Genomic DNA, 24,380 nt, shown 5'->3' with positions numbered 1-24,380 from the left:
CAGTAACAGCAACAGCTTCACACCTCTAGAAGTCCAAATGAGCAAATTAGAAAGGGATGGCTAGCATAGAAAGGAATATCCAGCTTGAAAGGGGATGCTTCATCAAATGGTAGCAAATCAACAAACAAAACACTTTGTTCCTCCTCTAAATCTGTACTCCAAATTCTTCAGTAATTTGCAACTCCTCTATTAATATAAATCTTTGCTAATCCAAATTGATCTTCTTGTGTGAAAACTCCAAGTGATTCTTCAAACTATATCTTGCAACAGCATGAAGAATGTTGCTTATAAGGGTTTTTGTCCTCACAAACTTCAAAGAAATAATTTCCAACAAACAAACTCTAAAAATCTCCAACCAAGCATGCCCAAAAATGAACTCTTAAGAGTCTTTTATAACATTCCCAAGAGAGCCCACACACTTTTCCAGCCAATGTGGGATACATAGAAATACTTCCCTTTTAATATTTAAGTCTCCAATTACCTTTAATGAAGGGGAACTTTTTAATATCTAAATAACTTTCCCTTAAGTCCCCATATCAATAATGTTAAATACTTTACTTTTAACTTTATAAGTTAACTTTATTGATAAATAAATTAATAATCACAAATGATTATTAAAATCTCTAGTTGATATCAACAATTATCATCGATAGGATATTATCCATGAATCATTGGTGATCCTAACTTGGCCCAACTGACTTATTATAAATAGTAAGTTTCCCCAAAACACACCAAAACACCTCAAAATCCCGTACAACTGAAACTGTCTAGACCAAATATCCTCAAAATCCTTAAATGTCTTGGTTAGCCTTCAAGACCAAGGAGAAATAGGCTAACAACAACATCATACGATATGTGCTAGAAAGGGGACATTATAGACAAATTTATTTAAGAAATATGTGGGGTTGTTGATTAGCTTTGATAATGTTTTACTAATAGAAAATCCTTGAAGAGAACTTAGGTTCCTATCTATACTATGAGCAAGTTTGAGCTATGAATTCTTGTAAATGTGTAATATGTTCCTACGTTTTGATAGGTCTAATTTTTTAGTTACATATTGACTATGATGCTCTTATTTACCATGGAAGTACCAAGCATCCATTGGTTTGGTCATTATTCTATTTATAATGGTGAAAGTTATTTACATGACAAAAAGTGTAATACGTTTAATGTAATGGATTGGTATATGATCAATATATTGTATAAAGATTGAATTGGTAATATTGATAGTCATTATGCAATAAGGTATATTTGGATAGGAATTCTTATATATAAGATACTTTTGTTATAATGATAAAGTTAACATGATACAATTAGATTATTTGCATGAGTTCCTTCATTTTGAGTCCCCATGTTATCTAGACAAGAAAAATCTTCACTACATATAGTAGAGTTATTAAAACAAAAGTAAAAAAAATTGACACTTATAATTCTTTAATCTACCTCTCTATTTCATAATCATTACTATTGCAACTAACTATTTATGAAACATTGTTGCAATCAAACTAGTCAATAGTTTCATGTGCGAAATTAGACACAAACAATGCTAGACCATATCATAAAAAGGACTCTCTTCTTCCAAGTAATCTTTGTGGAAAACTCTTCATGACATAGTTGGCAATCTTCAAACCATAAGTATGGATCATCATAATGGGCATTTAGTTTTTACCAGCATCAACCATCTCATTAGGATGAACATATTTAATCTCATGTACATCATTGTAAACCTTCACATAGGTTGAACTTAACAAACTTGATACCTATTCTCAACAACAAGTTCAACCCAAGTGGAATATTTTAGGATAGTAGTTGAATTCAACCTTGAGCCAGATTCTTATCAACATGTTTGATAGAATGTAACGTTTTGTCTTAATTGTTTATCTAAAATAGAAAACAAAATATATTATCTCAACATGGAACCTCTCATCTAGTGCATCTAATTTTTCACAAAAAATTATTGTTTTTCCTTGAGAAGCCAGTCAACCTCATATTTTGATGCTGATAACATACTTTTAGTGAATATAAAAGAAAAAATTAATTTAAATATTTAAATATATATTTTTAGGAACTACACTTATAGGTCTACAAATGGGTATTTACAAAATTATTTTAAAATTTTATTTGTGTGAGTATTAGTTGTGAGACATTTTTTTAAATACTTTTATTTTTTTGATAAATTGGACTCAAAGTGATGTTACACATGCACATGTAGTGAACACTTCTAGTTGAGAAACTTGTGGCCCAAACTTAATTTAGCTAGAATGAATCCATTTAGAACATATTGTTAACCAAAATTGACATTGAAATAGAAACACTTAAGTTCATTTGTGCTAATAAGTTGGCTTGGAGTTGGGCATAGCTTTGAAATTTCACCCTCATGGACTGAAATGCTTCTGCATTAAACACATTGGATATTAAATTTTGTGAACATGATTCTCACAAAATATAAAGTAGTAGACCCACCCTTTTAGAAAGGCACATTCATTAGCATGCTCCACTTCCACTTTTGTGATAGCACATTGGAAGATTTATTCCTTTGCTTCTTTCAGCATTTGACTGTGACAAGTCTTATTCCCCTCCACCAAGATTTTCCTTTTTTATTTCTCTTGCAGATCTCTCTCCACCATAGCCTAACCTCCTACTCCAAAAAAAATAATCCATTTTCTTTCTCCTCTCATGTATTTAAAATTTAAACCCACCAATAATCACTACTATATGTCCATCTCCACCTAAAGTCACACCATTCCTCACTCACTGCTACTTCATCCATCTCACCAACTCGCTCATCTACAAACATTTCAATTCAAAATCTACAACTTATCCCTCTACACATCCCGCCTTTTCATCTTCCTCTTCTTCTTCACTCGGTACCTCATCAACGTACTCCACATATTATGCATTTACATCCACTCCTTTCTCACCAATAGCTATTTGCATCAACTCCATCTCTATGTTCTCCACATGACAAACCATTGATGCTACTACATCCTTCTCCTTTGGTACAACCTCTCTCTTCATTTTCTCCTATGCCACCTACATGACACTCTACTTCATCTTTCTCACTACCTGTAAAAGCAACAATATCAGATAAATCATGGGCTTCGTCATCTCCATCTCCTTTTCTTCTTTTCTTCACTTACTAATTTTTGCTCTGTTTCTTCAAAACATCCAACATTGCCAACTATTTCTACTCACCCGCTTTCCATCCTTTTCCAACTTCTTTCTTCTAAAACCCTTTCTCTCTACTCCATAAGTAAAAATCTTATGATCTTTCTCAAGATCATTCCAATCTTCCTTCTTGAAGACATCTTCTCTCACACACATTAGCACACACACTATCATAAATACTCACAAATTGAGACAAAACACACACTAAAACCCACAAAATAAAAGGACTAGGAACGATTTCCTAGAAAATAAGACATTGACACTCTTATAGAATTGTTTTAGGTGTTAACTAGAGCTTGTAAAAGCCTTCACCATTGACTCATTTAATAACATATTTATTTGTCAATTGTCACCATTTCTATCTATGGAAAATTCTCCATGCTCAAGCTATTTAGGCTGTACTATGCTTATTTAAATTTCAAATCAAACATATAAACCTCCAATGGAAGAAACGTGATTTTTGGTGAAAATCACCATAAATTATTTTAAAGTTATATAAAACCTCCAATATAAGTAACATGTCTTTGTATGAAAACTATCATAGATTATTCTTAGAATATATAACTAGCATATGATGTATAAAATTTTTTTATTATGTAACGTTAAGGCTACTCACTAATATTGGTGCGAATCTATTTAAGTCCTCTGATAGCAATTGTTTCCTTTATTGAAAGCATCATATCTTGCATCAGGAGCTCTTCCTCACATTTTCAATATATTAATCAGTCAAACACCTTTTCTTTCATATTTTATGCTTTCATAGAAGATGTATCTGCTGCTTTGTTCTATTCCTATCGGTAATTGTTAATTTTTATGTTTTGAAATTAGATCATTGAGTGAATATCAATGTACCTGAGAATTTTCTCTATTTATAACGAAATTGGGCTTGTGTGAGCAGAAATCTCAAACCATCTGAGTTCCTTCATTTTGTGAATCTAAGTTTTGAATTTTACCTATAATTTTGACTTAATATGATTTTGATGTTCTATGTCACAGAGATCTATCTTATAATCAATTCAATGGAACTCTTCCAACTTGGTTCAATGGCACAACTTTGAAAGCGTAAGTCAAGAGGGAGTGAATAGCTCTATTGAAGCCAAGTCATCATTGGACTTTTAAAGATATTCAAAAATGGATTTAATAAAACTCTACTATTCTGCCTTTTCTCCTCTAATTATATAGTTCTTTACTATCACCTTTGTTTAATATATGCAGCTTATTTTGCTGAGTAAATGTATCTATTGTTGGGAACTATATTCAACAGTATTCTTTCTATCAGTTTCATCGTAGAACATATGAAATTTAATTTTCTACATGTGCAGAAATCTGGTTGGAAATTACTTGGACATAAATGAGACAAATGATGGGTAAGAATATCCTCTTTTTAGTCATTTTTTATTAAAGAAAAAAGATGAAGGAAATATCGAGCAAACATTACAATCACACTAGTTCACATTCTACCCATAAAAGGAAAATTGCTACTTTGTTCTTCTTTAATCTGATATATTAAGTTATGTTGTATATGAATCCAAAAACAGTTGCAGTTAAAGCTTAAGCCTGCATCTGTCTAGTATATTCCTAGGTATAAACTGTTCCTTTAAACTAGCATGAAGCAGCACCATGCATTCAAGTCAATGGAAATGTTATTGACTGCAGACTTGCCTCAAGCAGACTGGCTTGCCTCCAACGGACTTTTCCTTGCAATAGAGGAGCTCCACTCTGTAAGTTTTTCATTTTGTTTTATTTTAAGTACAGCCAACTGAATTCAGGAGGTAAATAGAACCTTACAACTACCAGGTGGAGGTATTAGTTTTCAAAGTAGGATTTAATATTAACAGTAAGAAAATTACTATTAATGAGAGCTAAAGTACTGTGGTAAGTAAAAGACGATAATATCAGACTTTAAACCATTCCTTGGAGAACATATGATCAAAGGCCCAAAAGACAAAATGCAGAGCAGATATCACAATTCAATCAAACCAAATACGTGGCCAAAGAGAAAACATATTAGAAAGTAAAACTTCTCATCTCTTGAAAAAACAAGACCACTACAACAGACTAGAAAATCTTTGAATTTCCTTTGATTGGTAAACTTGTAAGTACTAACTAAATTAGTAAGCACTTAAACTTGATGATTTTTAATGCACTTGGAAGGATGGTATCAAGCATAAAATACTGTTTGCCTTAGAATGTAAAGCAAATACGACACAATGAAGAGAAAATGAAAATACATTAACACTTGATTGTTAAAAAAAGTGAATCCTTCCAACAGTAAGCTAAACTCTTATTTGAACTAAAAGTTATTCTATTTCTAACAGTAAGCTTGTCCATGCATCTGTTTCCAATATCTTATCAAACAGCCTCAACACTTGCTCTCAAATATACATTGAGAATTCCTTACTTCCCTTATAACCACATAAACTAACGATTAGAATAAGAATAAGTTTTACGAGTACTTGGAATTTTTTTGGCAATTTTCAAAATAAAGCTTTTGTTACAAAAGATAGATATTAGTAGAAGGATGCCCAGAAAAAGAATTGATTTTCTAAACCACAACAATTTGGATCCCCATCTCACTGACATTTCATACCCTCAACATTGTGGTCTGAGATGTTGATGTTTTTAATATACATTTTGTAAGTTTTTCGCAAAGCCTTATGACTAATACCATGGATTGTGAAAACTGAGTCTTTAAATTAGATCTTGTTATTTCATACTGAATATAGTTCATAACTTCATAGACATTAAAACAAATATAGAACATGTAAGGACAGTAAAATGATAAAATTTATTATTAACATGCCAATGAATGGTTCAATTCCATAAAATACCAATTTGCAAATTTTATAAAGAGTTCCCAAAGTCTATCAAATATCTGCATTCTCTAGAAGCTAGAGTGCCGATAACACTAAAAAACTATTAAGTAAAAGTTACACAAAGTATATTCAAATTCAAATAATGTTGTTAGCCTTGGTTATATGAAAATTAAGCTCCTGCATCTTGACCCTTCACTTACATCATTTCCTCGCCCAAATGATACAAAATCCTCCAAAAACATAGGCTTTCTCCCTCTTAGAGATCTAAATTGAGTTGGGAACAATACTAGTGAGGCAAATCACATGATCATCATTGACATAGCCTAGTGGGAAAGAGGGGCTCGGAATCAAGGGGGCTTATGGCACCACTTGGTCTTTTTTCCCCGAGCTAACAATTGGAAGAAAGGTGGTGGAGCTTCAAGAAGCACTCTTATCTATGGATTAATGACTTGGATCAAGTTCAAGCAGTAGTTCCATTCAAGCACTCCACAAGCCAATGAATGAATAAATGAGAGCGTGTGCTAGATAGATGGCCCATGAATAGGAGGGATTTTCCTCAGGCTCATTTGCCTTAGGTTTGCATTAAAATCTAGATAGAAATTGAAAATAAAATTCAAATGCACAGAAATCAAAACTATCGGAGTCACTAAAAAGTAAAAAAATGAATTTAGGCTTTCAGTTCTTTATATGGAGATAAAGGTTGTGGTGCACAAAAACAAGATCATTCCATGTTTTTATTGTAACAGGTTGTATTTCTTGCTGTGTATGTGTTTTAGCATACTTCAAAGGTGCTCATAAGTGGAAGCACTCCAAGGTCAAAATTCAAATGTTCACCCAATGAAGATTTATTTGAGTGCCACAATCATCCCAATATGCACCAAACATAATATGTTATAAGAAGTATGAGAAGCTATCAAATTCAAAATTCAAATAATAAAGACAAAATTGAAAATAAATCATAATACATAATATAGAATCATTAATTCAGTAAAATAAGTAGAACCTAACGATATTGAATTCCTTATCTCAATCAATTGCCCCCTTCTACAATTACACTAGTTCAATTATTTGATTTCACACAGCATTATCAATTTATCTATGCAAAATCTATAAATTAAAAGAGGCAATCCTTGACCTTGAACCTTTGAATTGATTGAAAATGATCATCATAAGTGAAAGATGGGTTTAGGTGGTACATGATAACATGCAATATTCTCTATGGAACCTCGTGTCAATGATGTTCCAAATGACATGTACTTGGATTCATCATCTTTATATTCACTTTTAGTAGAGTCCTACACAATATCATCCCTTCATAATTGTTGGTTAACAAATTTGTTGCCACTGATTTTATATTACAATGACCTTGAAATGCCCAATTTGTAACGACAAATGTAACTAACAGTTGGAGAAGTTATCAACTTATTCGAACAACTTTCTTTTGAATTTTAAAAGTATAGCTCCCTAAGCAAGTCGGCTAGGGAATGAAGGGACACAACTCCACACAACCACACCTATAAGAGAGGGTGTTTCATCCCAATCAAGCACAAGTTAAGCAAAGCAATTCTGATTAAGACCTAAAAGTAGAACGAAATACGCTAAAGGCAATGATTTTTTGTCGCAAAGCTTGATCAATTATTGATCAAAATTTACCTCAAGGGGGAGTGATTGTGTTTAAGAAGGCTTGAGCTCGACCCGGAAATATTTTTTACTCACTCTTTGGAAGGAAATCTAGGAAAACTTGTGCGATTTTTCATACACATAAGACCTATAGAAACATCAAAGACAAGATCATTTGAGGATCAGACCTTGGGAAGATATAGAATCAAACTTAACATTTTGTGTTTGTCAGGGTTTTGTCTTTATTGATATCTAAACTATATAACTTAGCATTCTATATTTGTCAGGGTTTTGTCTTTATTGATATCTAAACTATGTGATATAATTTCAAATCCTTTTGTTTTTCAGGTCTGAGGCATGAAATATGAACACTTATATAAGCTAGGAGGAGAAAAACATCCATGGTTCACACCATCAAACATTGCAACATCAAGAAGAATTCAAGGATTGCTTTACAAAATGATAAAGCTTAGATTGTGCAAGGAATGGAAATAGGAATTTCACAACTTGAAAGATAAGTTCAAAGGTGCATCACATCAGGACTTACATCACCAAGATCTTCACTTCATCAAGACATCCAAGGGGTGATTGCAAGGATCAAGTCATGCAGCATGAAGGAAGCAAATGGTAGATCTACAAATCATTGATGATGCTGCTTAAAATCTTCTTTTAAGAAGTTACGTATAAAGGGAGATGGAAAGAAAGATGAAGAATTTGATGAATACTAAGAGGGGGGGGGGTGAATTAGTATGCCAAAAAACTTTGCACTTAAACACTTTGCAACACTAGCAGTAAACCGGTAAAACAGTTTAATAGACAAACCGGTTAACAAACATGCAAACCAAATAGCTAATAATGCATTCACCCACAGCAGCACAAACACCATAACACAAGACATTTTGATGTGGAAACCCAAATGGGAAAAACCATAGTGAGATGGAACTCACAAGCAACTATCTGCAGAATAAGAACTAGACCGGCTAAGGTCAGACCGGTTAAGATCTTACAATGTTCTTTACCAAAACAGATCCTATTAGGAATCTCAATCTCTGTTAGGAGATAAGTCCGATTAAAGACTACCTTGCTAGAGGATTTTAGATCCACATATGTGAACCACCTTGTTAGAGGATTTACAAGAGGCTTTTGGGCCTACCCGGTTAAGGGCTACAGACTTGTCAAAGATGTGAGTAATCAACAAGTGTTTGATCTAGCTAATAGCACAAACTGCTCGGTTAGATCCTTGATAGCTCGTTCTTAATGCACTATTGCATTACTTCAGTCTTCTACACATTCATAATCTCTCCAACTCCTCAACCACCTTAAACCCTAGCCACAATATCAACTATCGCAACAACAATAACAACAACAACCTAAAACCCTAGACATGATGTCCTTATAAAGGAAACTGATTTCATGTCGGTCCAATAGGATTACATTACAATTTCCTAGGTTCAATGAACCTAGACATACTAGGTAATACATCACAAAAAGCATCGCTACAGTGTCGACACTGTCAAACAATCGGTGGGTGGTAACTCATCACAAAGTATTACCGGTTCATACAAAATGCCGGTTGCTGGTTTGACAAAAATGAAGACTGGTAGAAATGTGTTATGCCACTTTAATCCCTCATACCGCTTGAGGTCAACATGCCGCTTCAGACCGGGAAACACATTCTGCAAAACATCAATAGTCTAAAGACTATAATACAACATACCGGTTGGAACAAATACCGGTTGTGCTCTAACTCATACATATAAAGAGGATCTCAATGCAAGTGTGTGTCCATCAATGACAATCACAACATAATCATCAAAAATGCCAACAGAATTTAACAAGGTAATGAACTCTACAATAGCAGAAAGAGATCAAGATATCATAGCATGAAGAATAATCCAAAAACGTGAAGAAGCTAAGTCATAGAAAGGGGGATCAATGACAAGATAGAGACTTGAGCATCATAACCTCAAGGTTATAATCACCCATGGAGATAATTCTACAACCTCAAGAATTCAAAGCTAGAAAGCTTAATCATCATGATGCCTTCATTGTCATCACACCAAGCTTAGGAAATGTTGAATATCAAGAGATGTTTCTCTACATCAAACTTTCTTGTGATGAAATATCAAGTTTACAATGCAAGCTAGGGTGGCATCCCAGTCATCAATCAACCAATTGGAGGGTTCCAAGTCAAGATGTCCAAATACAATGCACCTAACTCACCCATGGAGGCACAAATTTTGAGATGTCTAAATTCATTTTCTATTGGTTCACATTCAATGTGTGACACATGTCAAATCAAATGAAATTTTCTCATTGGCCAAAGGGATTTGTTGTTACAAACCCTAATTAGGGTTTCAATCTCGACCATTGATTGTGAATCAATTTGAGTCATTCGTTGTGAAGAGCTATCTATATAAGGCTCATTTTTCTCATTTGTAAGCGTGAACAACAATAGAGAAATAGAGAACAAATAATAGTTAGTAGCAGAAACAATCAATAGTTATCTATTAAAGTAGAGTAAAAGAGAATGCAAAGATTGTTGCCAAGATCCTGTTGTAAGAGACATATTGTTTTCATTGAAGTTATGGTGAATTCTCTATGATAATTTAACATGTTGCATGGTTTCTACTTCTCATTTGCTTTAAATTTGATTAGATAAATGGAAGATATTATTGTTGATAAAAGGTGTACCTAATGTTCATACTACTTGTAATTTGTTGATTACAAATTGCAGTGCGTAGTCGATTGAACTTGTGTGAAAGCTTAACTTCTATTACTTCATGCTCATTGTTCATGTAGTTGATGTGCATTGATGTTATGAAAATATTTCGTTTATCCTTAGGAGATTGCACCGGTTTTGTGTAGTCATTCCTTGATGGTGAGACACAACTTGGTATGGTCACACCTAATCAACAATCAGTTCCTACATTCTTAGGATTAGATTAGATTCCCTAAAACCCTACCTCTTTTGGACTTTTATTTTCCAAGCAAGTAGTTAGAATCCAAGTTCTAGTAGCATTCAAGCAAAAGTTCAAGTGTCAACGTAAGTCGCCCTTGTGATTCCAACAAATCATATCAACCATTGAGCTATCCACACGTCAAGACCTAACAATAGAAACCTTGGAATCTTCTCAGTTGATCACATAATTTAGCATCCGAGGATATTTTGATCAAGAGAGGATAAAGCGCCTTTGGTATTTTATTCCGTGTTGTGTAGTGCATAAAAAACACATCAACAGATGGGAGGAGGAAGGAATTTCTTGCCATTCTTCTCTTTTTTCTATAGTTTCTTTTTCCTCTAAAGCCTTTTTACTTGATTTTTCAATAGTCTTCTTCATTACCATTTTTAAATTATTCTAAGCATTAGTATTGTTCTTGTTGGCATTTCATGTCACCTAACCTAAAATCTTGCATAGCTAGGGTTTGTCATCCTTAACAAGAGGGTTTCATGTCCTTAAGCTAGCCAAAGTTCTAAATCCCTTTGGCCCCATCTCTTATGTTCTAATTTGATGTTGACTTCTTGTCATTCATTCCTAGTCACTAAGTTACAAGTTAAGTCCTTTATGTTTGTTGAGTGATTGATCCCATTTCCCTAGTGATTGCTTGTTGGCATTTACACATGATCACCCTTGACAATAGTCCCACTTGTCCACCTCACCACATGCTTGTGAGACTGAAAAGGACAGCCCACCATCAAGTTGCAAAGTTGTAGTACAAGGACACATATTTGGACCCGCCATTTATATCCACTTCCCTTAGACATTGACGTTGCTAATAGTTTCCACATGGCGCTTTAGCATTCATCCACAAGACTTCAAAGGATGGCCTACCTCAAGGCCACACTTCTATGAAATAGCGACACATGTCTCAAGCCCACAAACATGTCTAGACTCATTCAAAGTGGATGTGATAGTATGATCCACATGGTGTCTTTGCACACCCCTGTGGAGGGCAATGGGTCGGGTTAGGTCAAGGTTGCGACAATATCCAATTGTGACACATATATGTATTTCTTAGAAAGGATTGCTTGTTGTGCGAGCCCTATTTGATGATGTGTAAAGTCGACTTCTTCATGGTAGGCCCCACTGGACAATAAATATTGACGTAGCATACTCTTTGAGCCAAAATATTTGAATCTAGTCAAGGAAAGATCACTGTTGATCCCTTGCACCAGATGTAGATCGACAACCCACATTCAAAGTCAGAAAATGGTTACTTTCAATCCTTTTGTAATATCCCTCGCTGATTAATAGGCTCAAGGAATATTGTCAAACAGTTGTCCTTCAACCCTTAAACCAGCTGTTACTAAAATCTGATTGTTTTTTATGGCTCAAGGTATTATATCAAACAATTCACATACAAACATTAGGCTTGTTGTTCTGAGTTTCAGACTGATAACCTTGCGTGTTATTGATATAGAAAAGGCTTTGCATAACTTTGCATGTTACTAACACCAAGGAATGCATTTTCAAAAGATTTCTATAATATCTAAACTATAGACTCAATGCATAAATGAATTCTTTTGATCTATCCAAGGCACATATATGAATTTGAAAAGATAAATGTGTACCTACAGCCAAGAGACATTTTCACAAACACTTGACATGCAAACTTCAGAAATAATGAATTTTAAGTATACTACTGCTGCAACTAATTTCTGATCTTATTTCAGACTTCATAAATAAACAATAACTATTATTTATGCAGGTACAAGATGTTATTGAGGAACTCTAATGGTTGACTTCCAATTTATGCATACTAGTCCTCAAAAAATTAGACATTACAATAGCAAATACTGATCAAAAACCTGGTTATTTGATGCCACAAGGAAGGCTAAATCCCAGCGACCATGTAGGAGCTGTCACATGAATTTTGAAGGCTCCAATAGTGAAATCGCCCCACTTGGAGTATGGTGCCAAAAACCCTTGAGTTGCCGATGAATAACAAATAAATGCAGCACTTTCTCCTCACCAAGTAATGATTGGAATGATTGTCGATGCTAGGCAAATTGAATGAACAATTACCCACAAAATTCTGAGCAACCAGCAATGAGTAATGAGTGAAAATGTGTGGCGCAGTAGGTCTGATCGACCTCCATGGTAGACCACGATTGGGACTGAAAAACAACTGCAAACTCCTCCAAATCACCACCAAAAAACACCTCCAAGAAATTGCCTAACTCCTGGTTAGAATGTGGATATCAAAGATCATGAATCTAAAGCGTTCTCCTAATTTGACCTCCATGAAGAGTGAAGCAAATCTCAATATGCCCAATGTGAAAGACTGAAGTATCTCCCACCACAATCGCTGCAATAATCTCAGCTGATAGTTTCATAGCCACAAAATTTCTTAACCTATGAGAGTTTCCATTCCCAAAGGCTCAAAAATGGCAAAAACCCAAACTGGTTCCTTCTCCATACAAGAACTCCAAATCAAGTATCAAATCTTGAATGAATTAGAAGCTTAACTGGACCTTCTTTTATACTTTTTTTCCAACCTTTCAAGAAGCTTCTAGAAATAATATTATTTCACTTAAGTGACTTTTATGATATAATATTAATTTAAGTCATTTTATTAAATTAATTAAATATAAAGTTACCTCTTAATTTTTATTTATTTGATAAATTTATAAATAATTAACTTAATACTTTTTAATTAAAATAATCAATTAAGCTATCCTTAAGAAATATAATTAATTGGGAAAATTTAATTAATTAAATTAATTAATTATTCTACCTCAATAATGGGGACATTACACCTGTTGTTTGTAGAAATAAGCCCGATATCATTTTCAAAGAACATTGATCACCATTGAGGGCCAACAACTTCTCCAACCAGCATTTCTTGAGTCCTATGAGTTGCAAGAATGTCTTGATGCATTCTAACACGGATTCAAAAAGGAGATGAAACCCATGCTCTCTCAATACTTGCAGATGTCTGTGTTGCCTCGAACCTCCCCAGATTAGGTTTTGTGGGCAATTTTCTCTTTTGCCTTGCACTCAAACTCAAAAGTCATCAATGCTAGGGCACGGTTGAGTTGCAGACATGTCCTTTCAGGTAGCTTTGGTCACTCAAAATTGGATTTGTTGGAGGGTTTTGTTAGACATCCTTGAGTATGTGGAGCTAAGGTTTCTTGTTTGTTGCATGCTCTAGCCTTATCTTAATCTTGGTAAATGTTAAATAGGCTATTAAGACTCATTGTAAAGGGTTGGTTCTTCTTTTTGTTCTCTATAGAGATTCACGTATTTTGCAACTCTGTTATTGTAACTTGGCCTATGCCTCTTTATCAATTATTTTTTTTGTTCTTTACCTTTTCTCTATTAGTTTTTTGTCCAGTTGTGTGCATAATTAGTGCTTGATGCATCATCTTGTGATGTAAGCATAGATCCTTGTAATATGTCCCATATCTTAGCACCTTCAAACAAAAAACGCATACATTCAATTCAGGTTATAGACCATGTTTCTGGTTTGAATAGTTTTGTAGATGTGGAAAAACTCTTTCCTTCTAAAATTGTGAAGATTTAAAATCTCTCTATGAAATATTGATGTTTTGATAAGTGGAATGGAAGGGTTTTGTATGTCTCTCAGTAGCTTTGTTGATATTTTGTGCAACACTGGATAGGAAGAACCACATTCTAATTTAGGTGCATCACCATCCATTTCCAGTTTATACATATTTTCTTCCCCTTTTCCCTAGAATCATTAGAATAGGATTGTTCATAGGTTATATAGTGATGGGTTGGACCAACATTGGTGCATTTAGATTAGAAAGCAAGTTAGCCTTCTTCGAAGATTCAACCTCATCTTGCAAAGGTCCCACACTTTGAGGTTGTTTCCATTGTGTCTTGGAATGATATACTAATTTCATGTGACGACGGTTATTTCTTCTAGAGTCCTCACCTCTCTAACATCCCAGTTGATAGGCCGTATGGGCTAAGTTTAGATGTGATCAAAGTATATGGGATCCACTAAATCAGATTCATCATATTCTAAACTTTGAATATCCCGAATTCATTTGAAAGCTTCAATTTATCAATAAGACAACCTTATCCAGTGCCTCCTCCTAACCTCATAGTCATTGTCATAGTCAACCCAATAATCTTTTATTCCAAGGAGGTGGTGAAAACTAGGTCCAAGATGAAACTATTTTATGACATAGTCTTTGTTGTCAAATGGTAACCTTATGGTAAAGAAATGCATGGTGAATTGTACCAAGACTTTTTCTATATTTAGTGCATTAGGCAATGTTTTGCATTGGTAGTGAGCTAGCCCAATAGGAAAAGGAACTGGTGCCTTCTTCCTTTATTTGCATCTTTTTCTCATTTCACCTAATTGCGTAAATGTTTCAATTAGAATGAATTTGCTACTTAAATAACTAAGAAATTTGTATGGAAGCCCATCAAAATATCCAATTGTGATGTAGGTGAACCCTTGGAATTAGATGAAGTAGCTCCCATATGTTTTGAGCAACTAGATAGATTCTCAAGATATTTTCATACTCATATCACCTTGGATTTATTAGACCACATAAATTGTCAATGCATCATTTATTCTTTTTGGGCTTTTCTAACTATGCTCCAATTGGAGTTGTGGGTAGTGATCATAAATCTGAGTTACCTCATCAAAATTGCAAATAGCATCTATCCCCTACCAAGCCCTCATACTAACAATGGTGTAGAATAGATACGAGGACATATAAAAGGATTTGTTAAATTGGAATTGGGTGATCTTCTTGTGGATTTTATTGCTGATTATGCTACCCTAGTCTATGAATTGTTCTCCACGAATGATGATAATGATAAATAGATATGTCCATTCTTCAAAATTGTGGGCATCCTCATTTCTGATTACTCTTTGTAGAAGCACAATGATGTTTGAGATGTCATCGACAAAGTGTGACATGTGCAAATTGTTTGGTAGCTGCAATTTCCCCTTTTTAGAGATAGCCAACCAATGCCTTGCAATGGTGTTGCACCATGTTCTTTTCTTCTCAATTAAATGTTGATAAGATGCCATAGTATCAATGTTTGCAAGACTTCCCTTTGAGGTAACTTGAGGAGTGTGCTAAAAGATTCCCCATCCAATTTAGCAATTATTCTGTTATGTGTTGTTTTCACCTCTCAAGTCTAGGGATTGTAATGGTTGATACATTTTAGAACTAGTTCTACGCAATTGCATAGCCATGGGAAATCTAGTAGTTTGCAATAGTCCACTATCCACCAATTTCAGTGTGAATGGAGACCTATTTTCGTCACCCATTCTCCTATAGTAATCGTTGAGATTTATGTTCCCTAATTTTGTGTCTCCAATTTCGGGAAATGGGTTCTCCAAACTCATGCCAAAATCAAGTTATAGAGGAGGCAAATTAAATCTTTCGACATGTAGTCAAGCAAATCTAGAGAAATCTTGATTTTGAGCAAGCAATTTCGCAATAGGCAAGTTTTCATGAAATTAACTTTAATAACTGAATATTCCTTCTTCCACAAGCTATGGGAGCAAAGAGTAACTATGTACCTTTATATTTGAAAATCTCTTCATGGTATAGTGCCTTTGGAATCCTTTCTGCACAACCTTCTAGATGCAATCCGCACCTCACTCTTGCTTTTTTTCATCCACTCTTTGAAAATTGCTTGTTAAAATTCTTTGTTTGTGCTTTACAATGGTCTTATATTGGCCTACATTTGATTTCCATTAGCTTCAAGAGTGCATTAATGGTTCTTTTAATGTTCGTGTGTGTGAAGTCCCACCGATTCAAGTTTTAGTTCCATTTGAAATGAAGGCTCTTTCAATTTTCTCATTAGAAGTTTAAAGGGTTTCTAGAACTTTGTCGTTCTCCAACAATGGTTTTAAAAACAATTTTTGAAACCAACAGGGTCGATTTTCCCTTTTAAAATTGCTTCTTACATAATCCATGGGCTATCATTAGAAACTTTCACTTGTCTTGGTAATGGTTACGAATAGCTTGTTAGCTTTCGACAAGGTTGTGACATCCTCTTTGGATGCCGACGTGAGTTTTGGAACTATTCGAGAGAGCCAAAACATCTTTTTGAATACTTATCTTTTCATTTTCCAAGTAGGACGAGTCATACATCTTTGTGATCAAACACAAAATTCTTCATACTGCTACGTTCTTAGAGATCCTAAATAGTGCTTTGAATTCTAGCATGGTTGTGGAAATCTTGTCAGGTATTGACAAGGTTGTGACGACCTCATTGGATGCTAACATGAGTTTTGAAACCAGTTATTGCTGATATCATCCTCAAAAAGCTTTCTTATCTTCAAAGGAGTTAAAAAATACTTCATTGGCATTTGACACAAATCTTAGAACTTAGACAAACTTTGACACAAATTTTGCCATTTCTAAAACCAAAGAGGTTGCAATGGTACTATTGGGTTCCAACAAGGTACCTTGTCGGGGGCTGGTTGGGTTGCAAGAACCTCTTCACGGACCGACATGGGTTTTGAAACATGACTAATTTACCAATGAAGATGGACTAAAGGCAACAATAAATAACTAATTGCCATTTTTGTCCATAAACCATCCTCAAAATTACTTCTATTGGTTATAAAATTGCTACAACCCCCTACACATCCTTCCAAAATATCCCAAGAAAAATTAGGTCTGATATCTCAATGAAGTCAATATGTTTGGAAGATTTTACTTTTCTACTCATTAAAAAAATGCTTTTAATTCATCTTATGTGAAAGGGTATTCCTCAAGGTTAGAAAATTGTTGAGGCAAGTACAAAGATGTTTGGGTGAAAAAGCTCCTAGTCTTTTGTATATATATATCTTATTATGTGGGTGCAGCATCTGGAACATATTTAATTCATTTGTGTGTATCAGTATCCTTCAATAACCAATTAACACAATTGGCACCTCATGAGGTCCAAAATATGGTGCGGTGCTTCTCCATTAAAATCTTTTCGTCTAATTTGCAGAGATGTCATTGTGGGTCCACATTTCACCATTGTAATATTCCAAAGACAAAGGAAACTGTTTAGAAGTGCCCTGAAATATTAGGACGTGCCTAGAAACATCTTGAAAATCTTCCGGGACATTATGGATGCCAGACCATTTTAAAGGCTCTCCAGCTGTTTCCTGAGCATTTCCCTCATTATCACAAATACATTATTCATTATATCTAGCTAAAACTTGAAATATCAAATTTTAGCAGTGACTACCAAGATATATCTTCTCTATGTTTAGTTGTCATCCCTAGAAACAATTCCGAGCATTGAGGCAAGGATCAGATTTCGAAGTAGGCTAAGAAGAAGTTGTTTGGCATGCAGTTGAAACATGTGCTGTTGGCAACGATGAAGTTACTGGAAAGAAGAATAGTGATGGGTGCCTAGAAGACTGTACAGCCAGTACCCAAGGTCCATTTATAGTTGAAGTATGGGGAGATCAAGAACTGCCACTGTAGCTGAACAAACATTATTTTGATTCTATATGGTCTTTCATTCCCATCTCTAAAACCCTTTGATGCAAAGCATCTGCCTTGAATACCCCCTCCACGTTTGTTGGCTGCTCAATCTTTTTAGTAATTAGTTTTACAAATTTTATCAGTTTGTTCAACTACACTGTTTTTTTGGTGGAGGAATCAAAGGACAGTGATCAGTTATTTCTATTTTGGGTTTAGAAAATAAGTGAAGGCTGATCATGATAGAATAGGGGATACAAAGGTAATCGTAGGTTATTCAGGGTAGTTTTTAGAGAAAGAAAAGTAGGAACAGGGAAGGGGTTCCCGATAGAAGATATTGGAAGAATATATTATATATTTGGTCGAGCATGAGTGTATTAGTGTTGCTCTGCATTCCTTTTGCTTTGAATTGAATGAAATTCTCTCATTCCAATCTTCTGCTGCTTTGAATTTTTCATTTTGATTATCAAGAGGGACAAACAAGCTATTTTCAGAATTTCATATGCAATTACAAGTCTGAGTCTGCATAATGCCTGCCAAACTCCATCTTTTCCTTCAACTGAAAACTGGGACAAGTTGCTGAGATTCCCAAATGCGTCTTCTGAGTTATTAGAATTTACACATGGAGAGGCAGTCCAAGGGACTTCTTCCTCAATGTTTGTCATAAAACCATAAAGGTCTTCAAATTCACTTGTCATATCTGAGTAAAAAACCCTTATAATATACAAATCCATTTTCATTTCAGCCTGATGATTCTACAGCTCGTCAAAAAGGGTTCTGAACACTTTTATTTAAAGCTATTCTAATTTTTGTCATTTTCCTCATCCTCTTCATTTGGCTAAAACGTTGCTGATTGGAACCAGTGAACAGCAAAATTATCCAGAGAATTCTCTTTGGAGAACACTTTAGGTCTCATGCTAGGATTTCATTCTTACAAGGACTGAAACAGGGTATGTTAGTGTAATACTATGGAGGCTTCATGTTTCAGATTTCTACAGACTACAAGTAAATAGGGCATAATACTGCCAAACTCTTCAGGCTTGTGACCACAAGGATCAATTACTTATTTTTTGATGGCAAAAGAAAATGAAAATGCACTTTAAATCTTCATCTTTTCTTCAACTGCTTCCTTATCCAGAGGACTGGATAGGAGGAAGAAAAAGAAACATTTGACGATGAAATTGGCAAGTTCTTTCCGGGAAACAAAATAAAAATCAACCGTTTCTGAATGATCAAGAACAATTCAAAAGATGACAATGGTGCTGTTGCTTCCTGTAAATGAAGCTGTAAGAATTTAGTTTAGTTTGGTATTGTAATAAAGTTTGTTTCTTCTTCCTGTAAATGAAGCTGTAAGAATTTAGTTTAGTTTGGTATTGTAATAAAGTTTGTTCCTTATAAGAAAGAAACAATAGCCTTTTGCTTCCTTGTCCAAAAAGTGCTGGAACATATTGTTGATTTTACATTTTGACTTCTAAATTTTCAGATTCTCAATTCGCAATAAACTGTGGTGGCTCACAAAAGACTTCCCAGCTAGGAATTGATTATGAACGTGAGAACGAAACGCTTGATGCTGCCTCATTTTATGTGAGTGATACGCAAAAATGGGGAGTCAGCAATACTGGAAATTTTCCGGACAATTCCGCACATAGTTTTACACAATCCAGTCAATCTCAATTTACAAATACATTGGATACCGAACTCTACCAAACAGCACGCTTATCTCCCAGTTCACTAAGGTACTATGGTTTAGGGCTTGAAAATGGACCATATACAGTAAAAGTACAATTTGCTGAAATAGATATTCTAGGCACAGAAAGCTGGAAGAGTGTTGGAAAACGCATTTTTGATGTTTATGTTCAGGTAAGTGTAACCCACTTTTCTAATGGTTTGATTTCTTTTCTCTTAAAAAGAGTGTTCATTTATTTCCTCTTTCGATTCGTGGATAGGGGATTAAAGATTGTTTTCCGCATTCTTCCCTTTCATGGTCCTTCGCTTTTAGCAAATGATCAGTGTGAATAACGTCAAAAACATTAGTCTGGCAATCACATTCCATGCAATCTCATTTGGATTTTTAATTTTCTCATTGGGTAAATACTAGTTCTGCATAGTGCATTGCACCTCACAACTTCAACTTTTTGTCCTCTGATGCTGTAGGGGAATAAAGTATTAACGAATTTCAACATCAAAAAGGAAGCAGGAGGTTCATTTATAGCAGTTGATCGTAATTTCAGCACAAACGTGACTGAAAATTTCCTTGAAATTCATTTTTTCTGGACTGGGAAGGGAACATGCTGTATTACAAAACAAGGAACCTATGGACCTTTAATATCAGCTATTAGTGTTACACCTGGTAAAGAAAATGTTGGGACTTTTAGCTTTACTTTATTCAACTTATAGAACTAAGAAAATATAAACAGTACATAAAACCAAGCATCGTACTCCTACAATGCATTCTTTAGCAGTTATCTGCAAATTTATTTACATAATTTACAACATTGCAGTGGAAAACCTAGACATCTTTAGTGCTAATTTTCTATTATTTGCGTAGAGTTCAAACCTACTGTTTCGAATAAGCCACTTTCTAACTCCCCTTCAAAGAAAAACAAGAGTGGAGCAGTAATCGGAATTGTTTTTGGTGGAATAGTTGCTGTTTTGACATGTCTTGGTTTTTTCATTTTCTGGCGGAGGAAAGTCAGAAAGTCCTTAGAAGCACGCAGTCAGGAACAAGAAGGTAATGGAAATTTCATTAATTACAGTTATGCCTTTCTTCCAATTGGGTTGACTTTAATTGGGCGGAATTTGGTAATGGTATTGATACCCATCACACCTTGCTTCTTTATCAGCACTCAAAGGAATCCACACAAAACCTAACATTTTCAGCTATGCCGACATGAAGAGTGCAACAAGTGATTTTCATGAAGAAAACAAGCTAGGCCAGGGAGGATTTGGTACAGTTCATAAGGTATGTTAATATGCGTTCCAGTCTTTGTATTTACTTGTTTTAGATTTGTGCATATAAATAAATTCTAGAGAGCAGACGTAACATTTCCATAATTTATCTTTTCTACTAAATTTTTCTCATAGTTCATGCCAATTACAAACCATTCTCTATCCTTAAGTTTATCTGATTTTTCTTGTGCTTGACTATGGCATTATAACAGGGTATTCTTCCAGATGGTAAATTAATAGCAGTGAAGCAACTGTCATCTGAATCTAAGCAAGGAAAGCGCGAGTTTATAAATGAAGTAGCTGCAATATCTGCAGTGCAACACAGGAACCTTGTTAAATTGCATGGATGCTGTGTGGAAGGAGATCATCGTATTTTGGTCTATGAATGTCTGGAAAATAACAGTCTTGCACAAGCTTTATTTGGTAACAATATATGGCCACCCTACTTACCTTGATTTGTAAGAATTGTTTTGTACCTATTCACATCATATCAATGGAAACTCGCAGGCAATACAAAATCTGACATCCAACTTGACTGGCCTACTCGGCACAACATCTGCATTGGAACTGCACGTGGGCTTGCTTATCTTCATGAGGAATCCAGTGTGCGAATAGTGCATCGAGACATCAAAGCCAGTAACATCCTGCTGGATAATTCTTTGAACCCTAAGATTGCAGATTTTGGGATGGCTAAGCTATTTGACGATACCAAAACTCATATCAGTACCAGAGTTGCTGGCACGATGTAAGATCACTTTTAAGTATTTGATTTCAATTTTCTGAAACGTTTCAGAGATGAAGTTTCCTTACACGTTGAAAAACAATATATTGTTCTAATGTTGTAAGATCCTATATGAACAAGCTTTTCTTATTCATCTGTTCATAAATATCTTCTTTTCCTTGTACATGTATGAATGCAATTTTGTTTTGTGGGTCTGATTAATAAAACTACTGTACATTTTGAAGCTTTTGAAAAAGAGTTAGAACTTACCTGCATATTTTTGCATGATCTAATTGGAAGTGTTTGTGTCTGAAGAGGATATCTGGCTCCGGAGTATGCAATGCGAGGTCACCTTACAGAAAAAGCTGATGTTTTCAGCTTTGGGGTTGTTGCTTTAGAAGTGGTGAGCGGTAGGAGTAATACAGAGACAACCTTGCCACAAGAGAGTGTCTATCTTCTGGAATGGGTATGTACTAGTGTAGTAAAGTTTCCTCAATTACGCAGTAATTTTGATTTAAGTCTAGCATGCTGCATAACCATTAGTAATGGCCACCACCTACTGGTCAAATCACAGGCTTGGCAACTGCATGAGCAAAAGAGACTGCTGGAATTGATGGATCCTCAACTGAGAACAACATACGTAGAAGAAGAAGTCATTAGAGTAATTGCAGTAGCTCTTCTCTGTACACAAGCCTTGCCTGCAATGCGCCCGTCAATGTCTCGAGTGGTCGCAATGCTGACTGGTGATGTAGAGGAAATTCCTGTTGCTTCTCGCCCTGGTTACATCACAGATTGGCAGTACAACAACCATTTGGCTGCTCAAGATTCTGAAAGCGCATCAATTGCAATAACACCACAGCGGAAAAGCACAGAAAAAATGCTGCCTGCTGAATTGTTCTCACCTGAAAATGAAGAGATGACTCCATCAATGATCCACCAGCCTTTAGGAGATGGCTGATGAATACTGAACTCAAGAACAAAATATGGAGACCTTGTCCCTACTTGGGACCTACATCTCATAGTGACTACATTTAATGCAGTATAGTTGCACCCTTATATATCGACTCACATACAATTTCTATAATTGACCTTCACCATATCCTACATCTACGAGTGATTATGATGTCAGTTAATTTAGAAACCTGAGAGTAGGCATACAATTGTTGGTTATTATGTTTGGTGTTTTATTGTATTAAATAATAATTTTTTAAGCAAAACTACAGCAGGGAGACAGCCAAAACAATAGCCAAGACTATTTGAATCCAAACCTCTCCGAACAACTGAAAGCTCTTATGTGAATGTTTGTTATGTGATAGTTTATTGATGAGTGTTGTGAATAAATTTTCTTCTTAGAGCTCAGATTTTCTTCTGCCCTATATGTAATTACTGAAAACACTTTTGTTTCATGATTTTGTAAGATTTTAGTGTCCACAAATGATCACGGAAAACGGAACTGAAAAATACAGAACAGATTTTCCTACTGAATCTCTGGTATACATACAGAGCTTGCGGTTGTTTTTGAATGCATCTACACCCACACATTTTCATGTGTACCCATACATGGGCAAGCATAAGTATTTGCATGGTTAACCTATTAGATTACAGCGACAAACACATGCAATTATGCAAAACTCACATCCATTTCAAATTTGTACAATTGTTCATCAAACTCTACAACATTACAATTTTTGCTTTTTTGCTTCCATACCGTTACCAACTTAGCATATTGACACTTTTAGGTGTGTTAAAATTGAATGCATTTTCTTCAACTCGGTCTAATATGACATTCAACTTGAAAGCACATTTAAATACAAATCAAACCAATGAAAGCTAGCAAAAACAAAAAAAAAATTAACAATTAATTAGTGAGAATTATATGGTGATTTTGGTCTAGACAATTTTTTAAGAATCACATCCATTTTCTAATTTTAGAGATAGTATTGAAAATTATATTCTATTACATTTGTCTTTAGGAAATTTTAGAGATAGTATTGAAAATTATATTCTATTATTTTTCTTATTTGTGAATGCAAGTTCTTGTTTTTTAAAAGATCTATATTCTATCTATATTGACTATGGCAAAAAAAATTGAACATTGAGATAAACTTAATATTAGCACTTACTTTTAATCTTTTTCAAATTCAATCTGATATTGCTAAGGGTTAAAATCTATCAAATTTAAAGATGTTGAGATATTGTTGGATTCATAGTTTTAAAACTCGTGGACTTGCCAATCCCTTGGCGGGCCGAGTTGACTCGCCAAGGGCTCACGAGTCTTGACGAGTCCTTCCCAAGACTCATGAGTCTTTCCCATGGATTCGCGGGAGTCTTTTGCTTGGACTCACGATTTTTTTTATTGGACTTGCGTGACCTAGAAAACACGCCCAACAAGCTAATAAAGTGTTTTTTAAAAACTTTTTTCATTCATTTGGGTTTGTTGTTTGGTCAAAACAGGTTTGTAAGAATTGAAGGAGGAGAGGAAACAAGATTAAATCAGCAAAAGAGATCCAGGTAAGGACTTTGATTTAGAAGAAGATGAAATATCTCCATAATTTTTTTTTAATTTACAACACAACAAGAACCTGTTAAGGTTAGCAAATGAAAATACAACAATACTGAAAATGCAACCCTTCCACTTTCTAATCACCAAGCGCCCAATATGGGAAGGTGAGAGCATACA

General features: G+C 34.8%; 1 protein-coding gene across 1 annotated transcript in view; it reads left to right on the top strand.

Moving 5' to 3' along the window:
• Positions 1–23,059, top strand: part of LOC131063943 (probable LRR receptor-like serine/threonine-protein kinase At1g56130) — a 204,411-nt gene extending 181,352 nt beyond the window's left edge. The window contains exons 14-24 of the mRNA XM_059213963.1: positions 4,165–4,230; positions 4,491–4,535; positions 4,825–4,889; positions 19,514–19,890; positions 20,185–20,380; positions 20,579–20,761; positions 20,874–20,992; positions 21,192–21,402; positions 21,487–21,724; positions 22,016–22,166; positions 22,275–23,059. Of these exons, the coding sequence (XP_059069946.1) occupies positions 4,165–4,230; positions 4,491–4,535; positions 4,825–4,889; positions 19,514–19,890; positions 20,185–20,380; positions 20,579–20,761; positions 20,874–20,992; positions 21,192–21,402; positions 21,487–21,724; positions 22,016–22,166; positions 22,275–22,658 (2,035 nt within the window). The 3' untranslated portion in view covers positions 22,659–23,059. The remainder of the gene's footprint in view (positions 1–4,164; positions 4,231–4,490; positions 4,536–4,824; positions 4,890–19,513; positions 19,891–20,184; positions 20,381–20,578; positions 20,762–20,873; positions 20,993–21,191; positions 21,403–21,486; positions 21,725–22,015; positions 22,167–22,274) is intronic.
• The last annotated feature ends 1,321 nt before the right edge of the window (positions 23,060–24,380 follow it).

Source organism: Cryptomeria japonica, chromosome 11 (genome assembly GCF_030272615.1).
Source record: "Cryptomeria japonica chromosome 11, Sugi_1.0, whole genome shotgun sequence".
NCBI lineage: Eukaryota > Viridiplantae > Streptophyta > Pinopsida > Cupressales > Cupressaceae > Cryptomeria > Cryptomeria japonica.
Note: the sequence above shows the minus strand (reverse complement) of the source record. Positions and strands in the feature narration are given on the sequence as shown.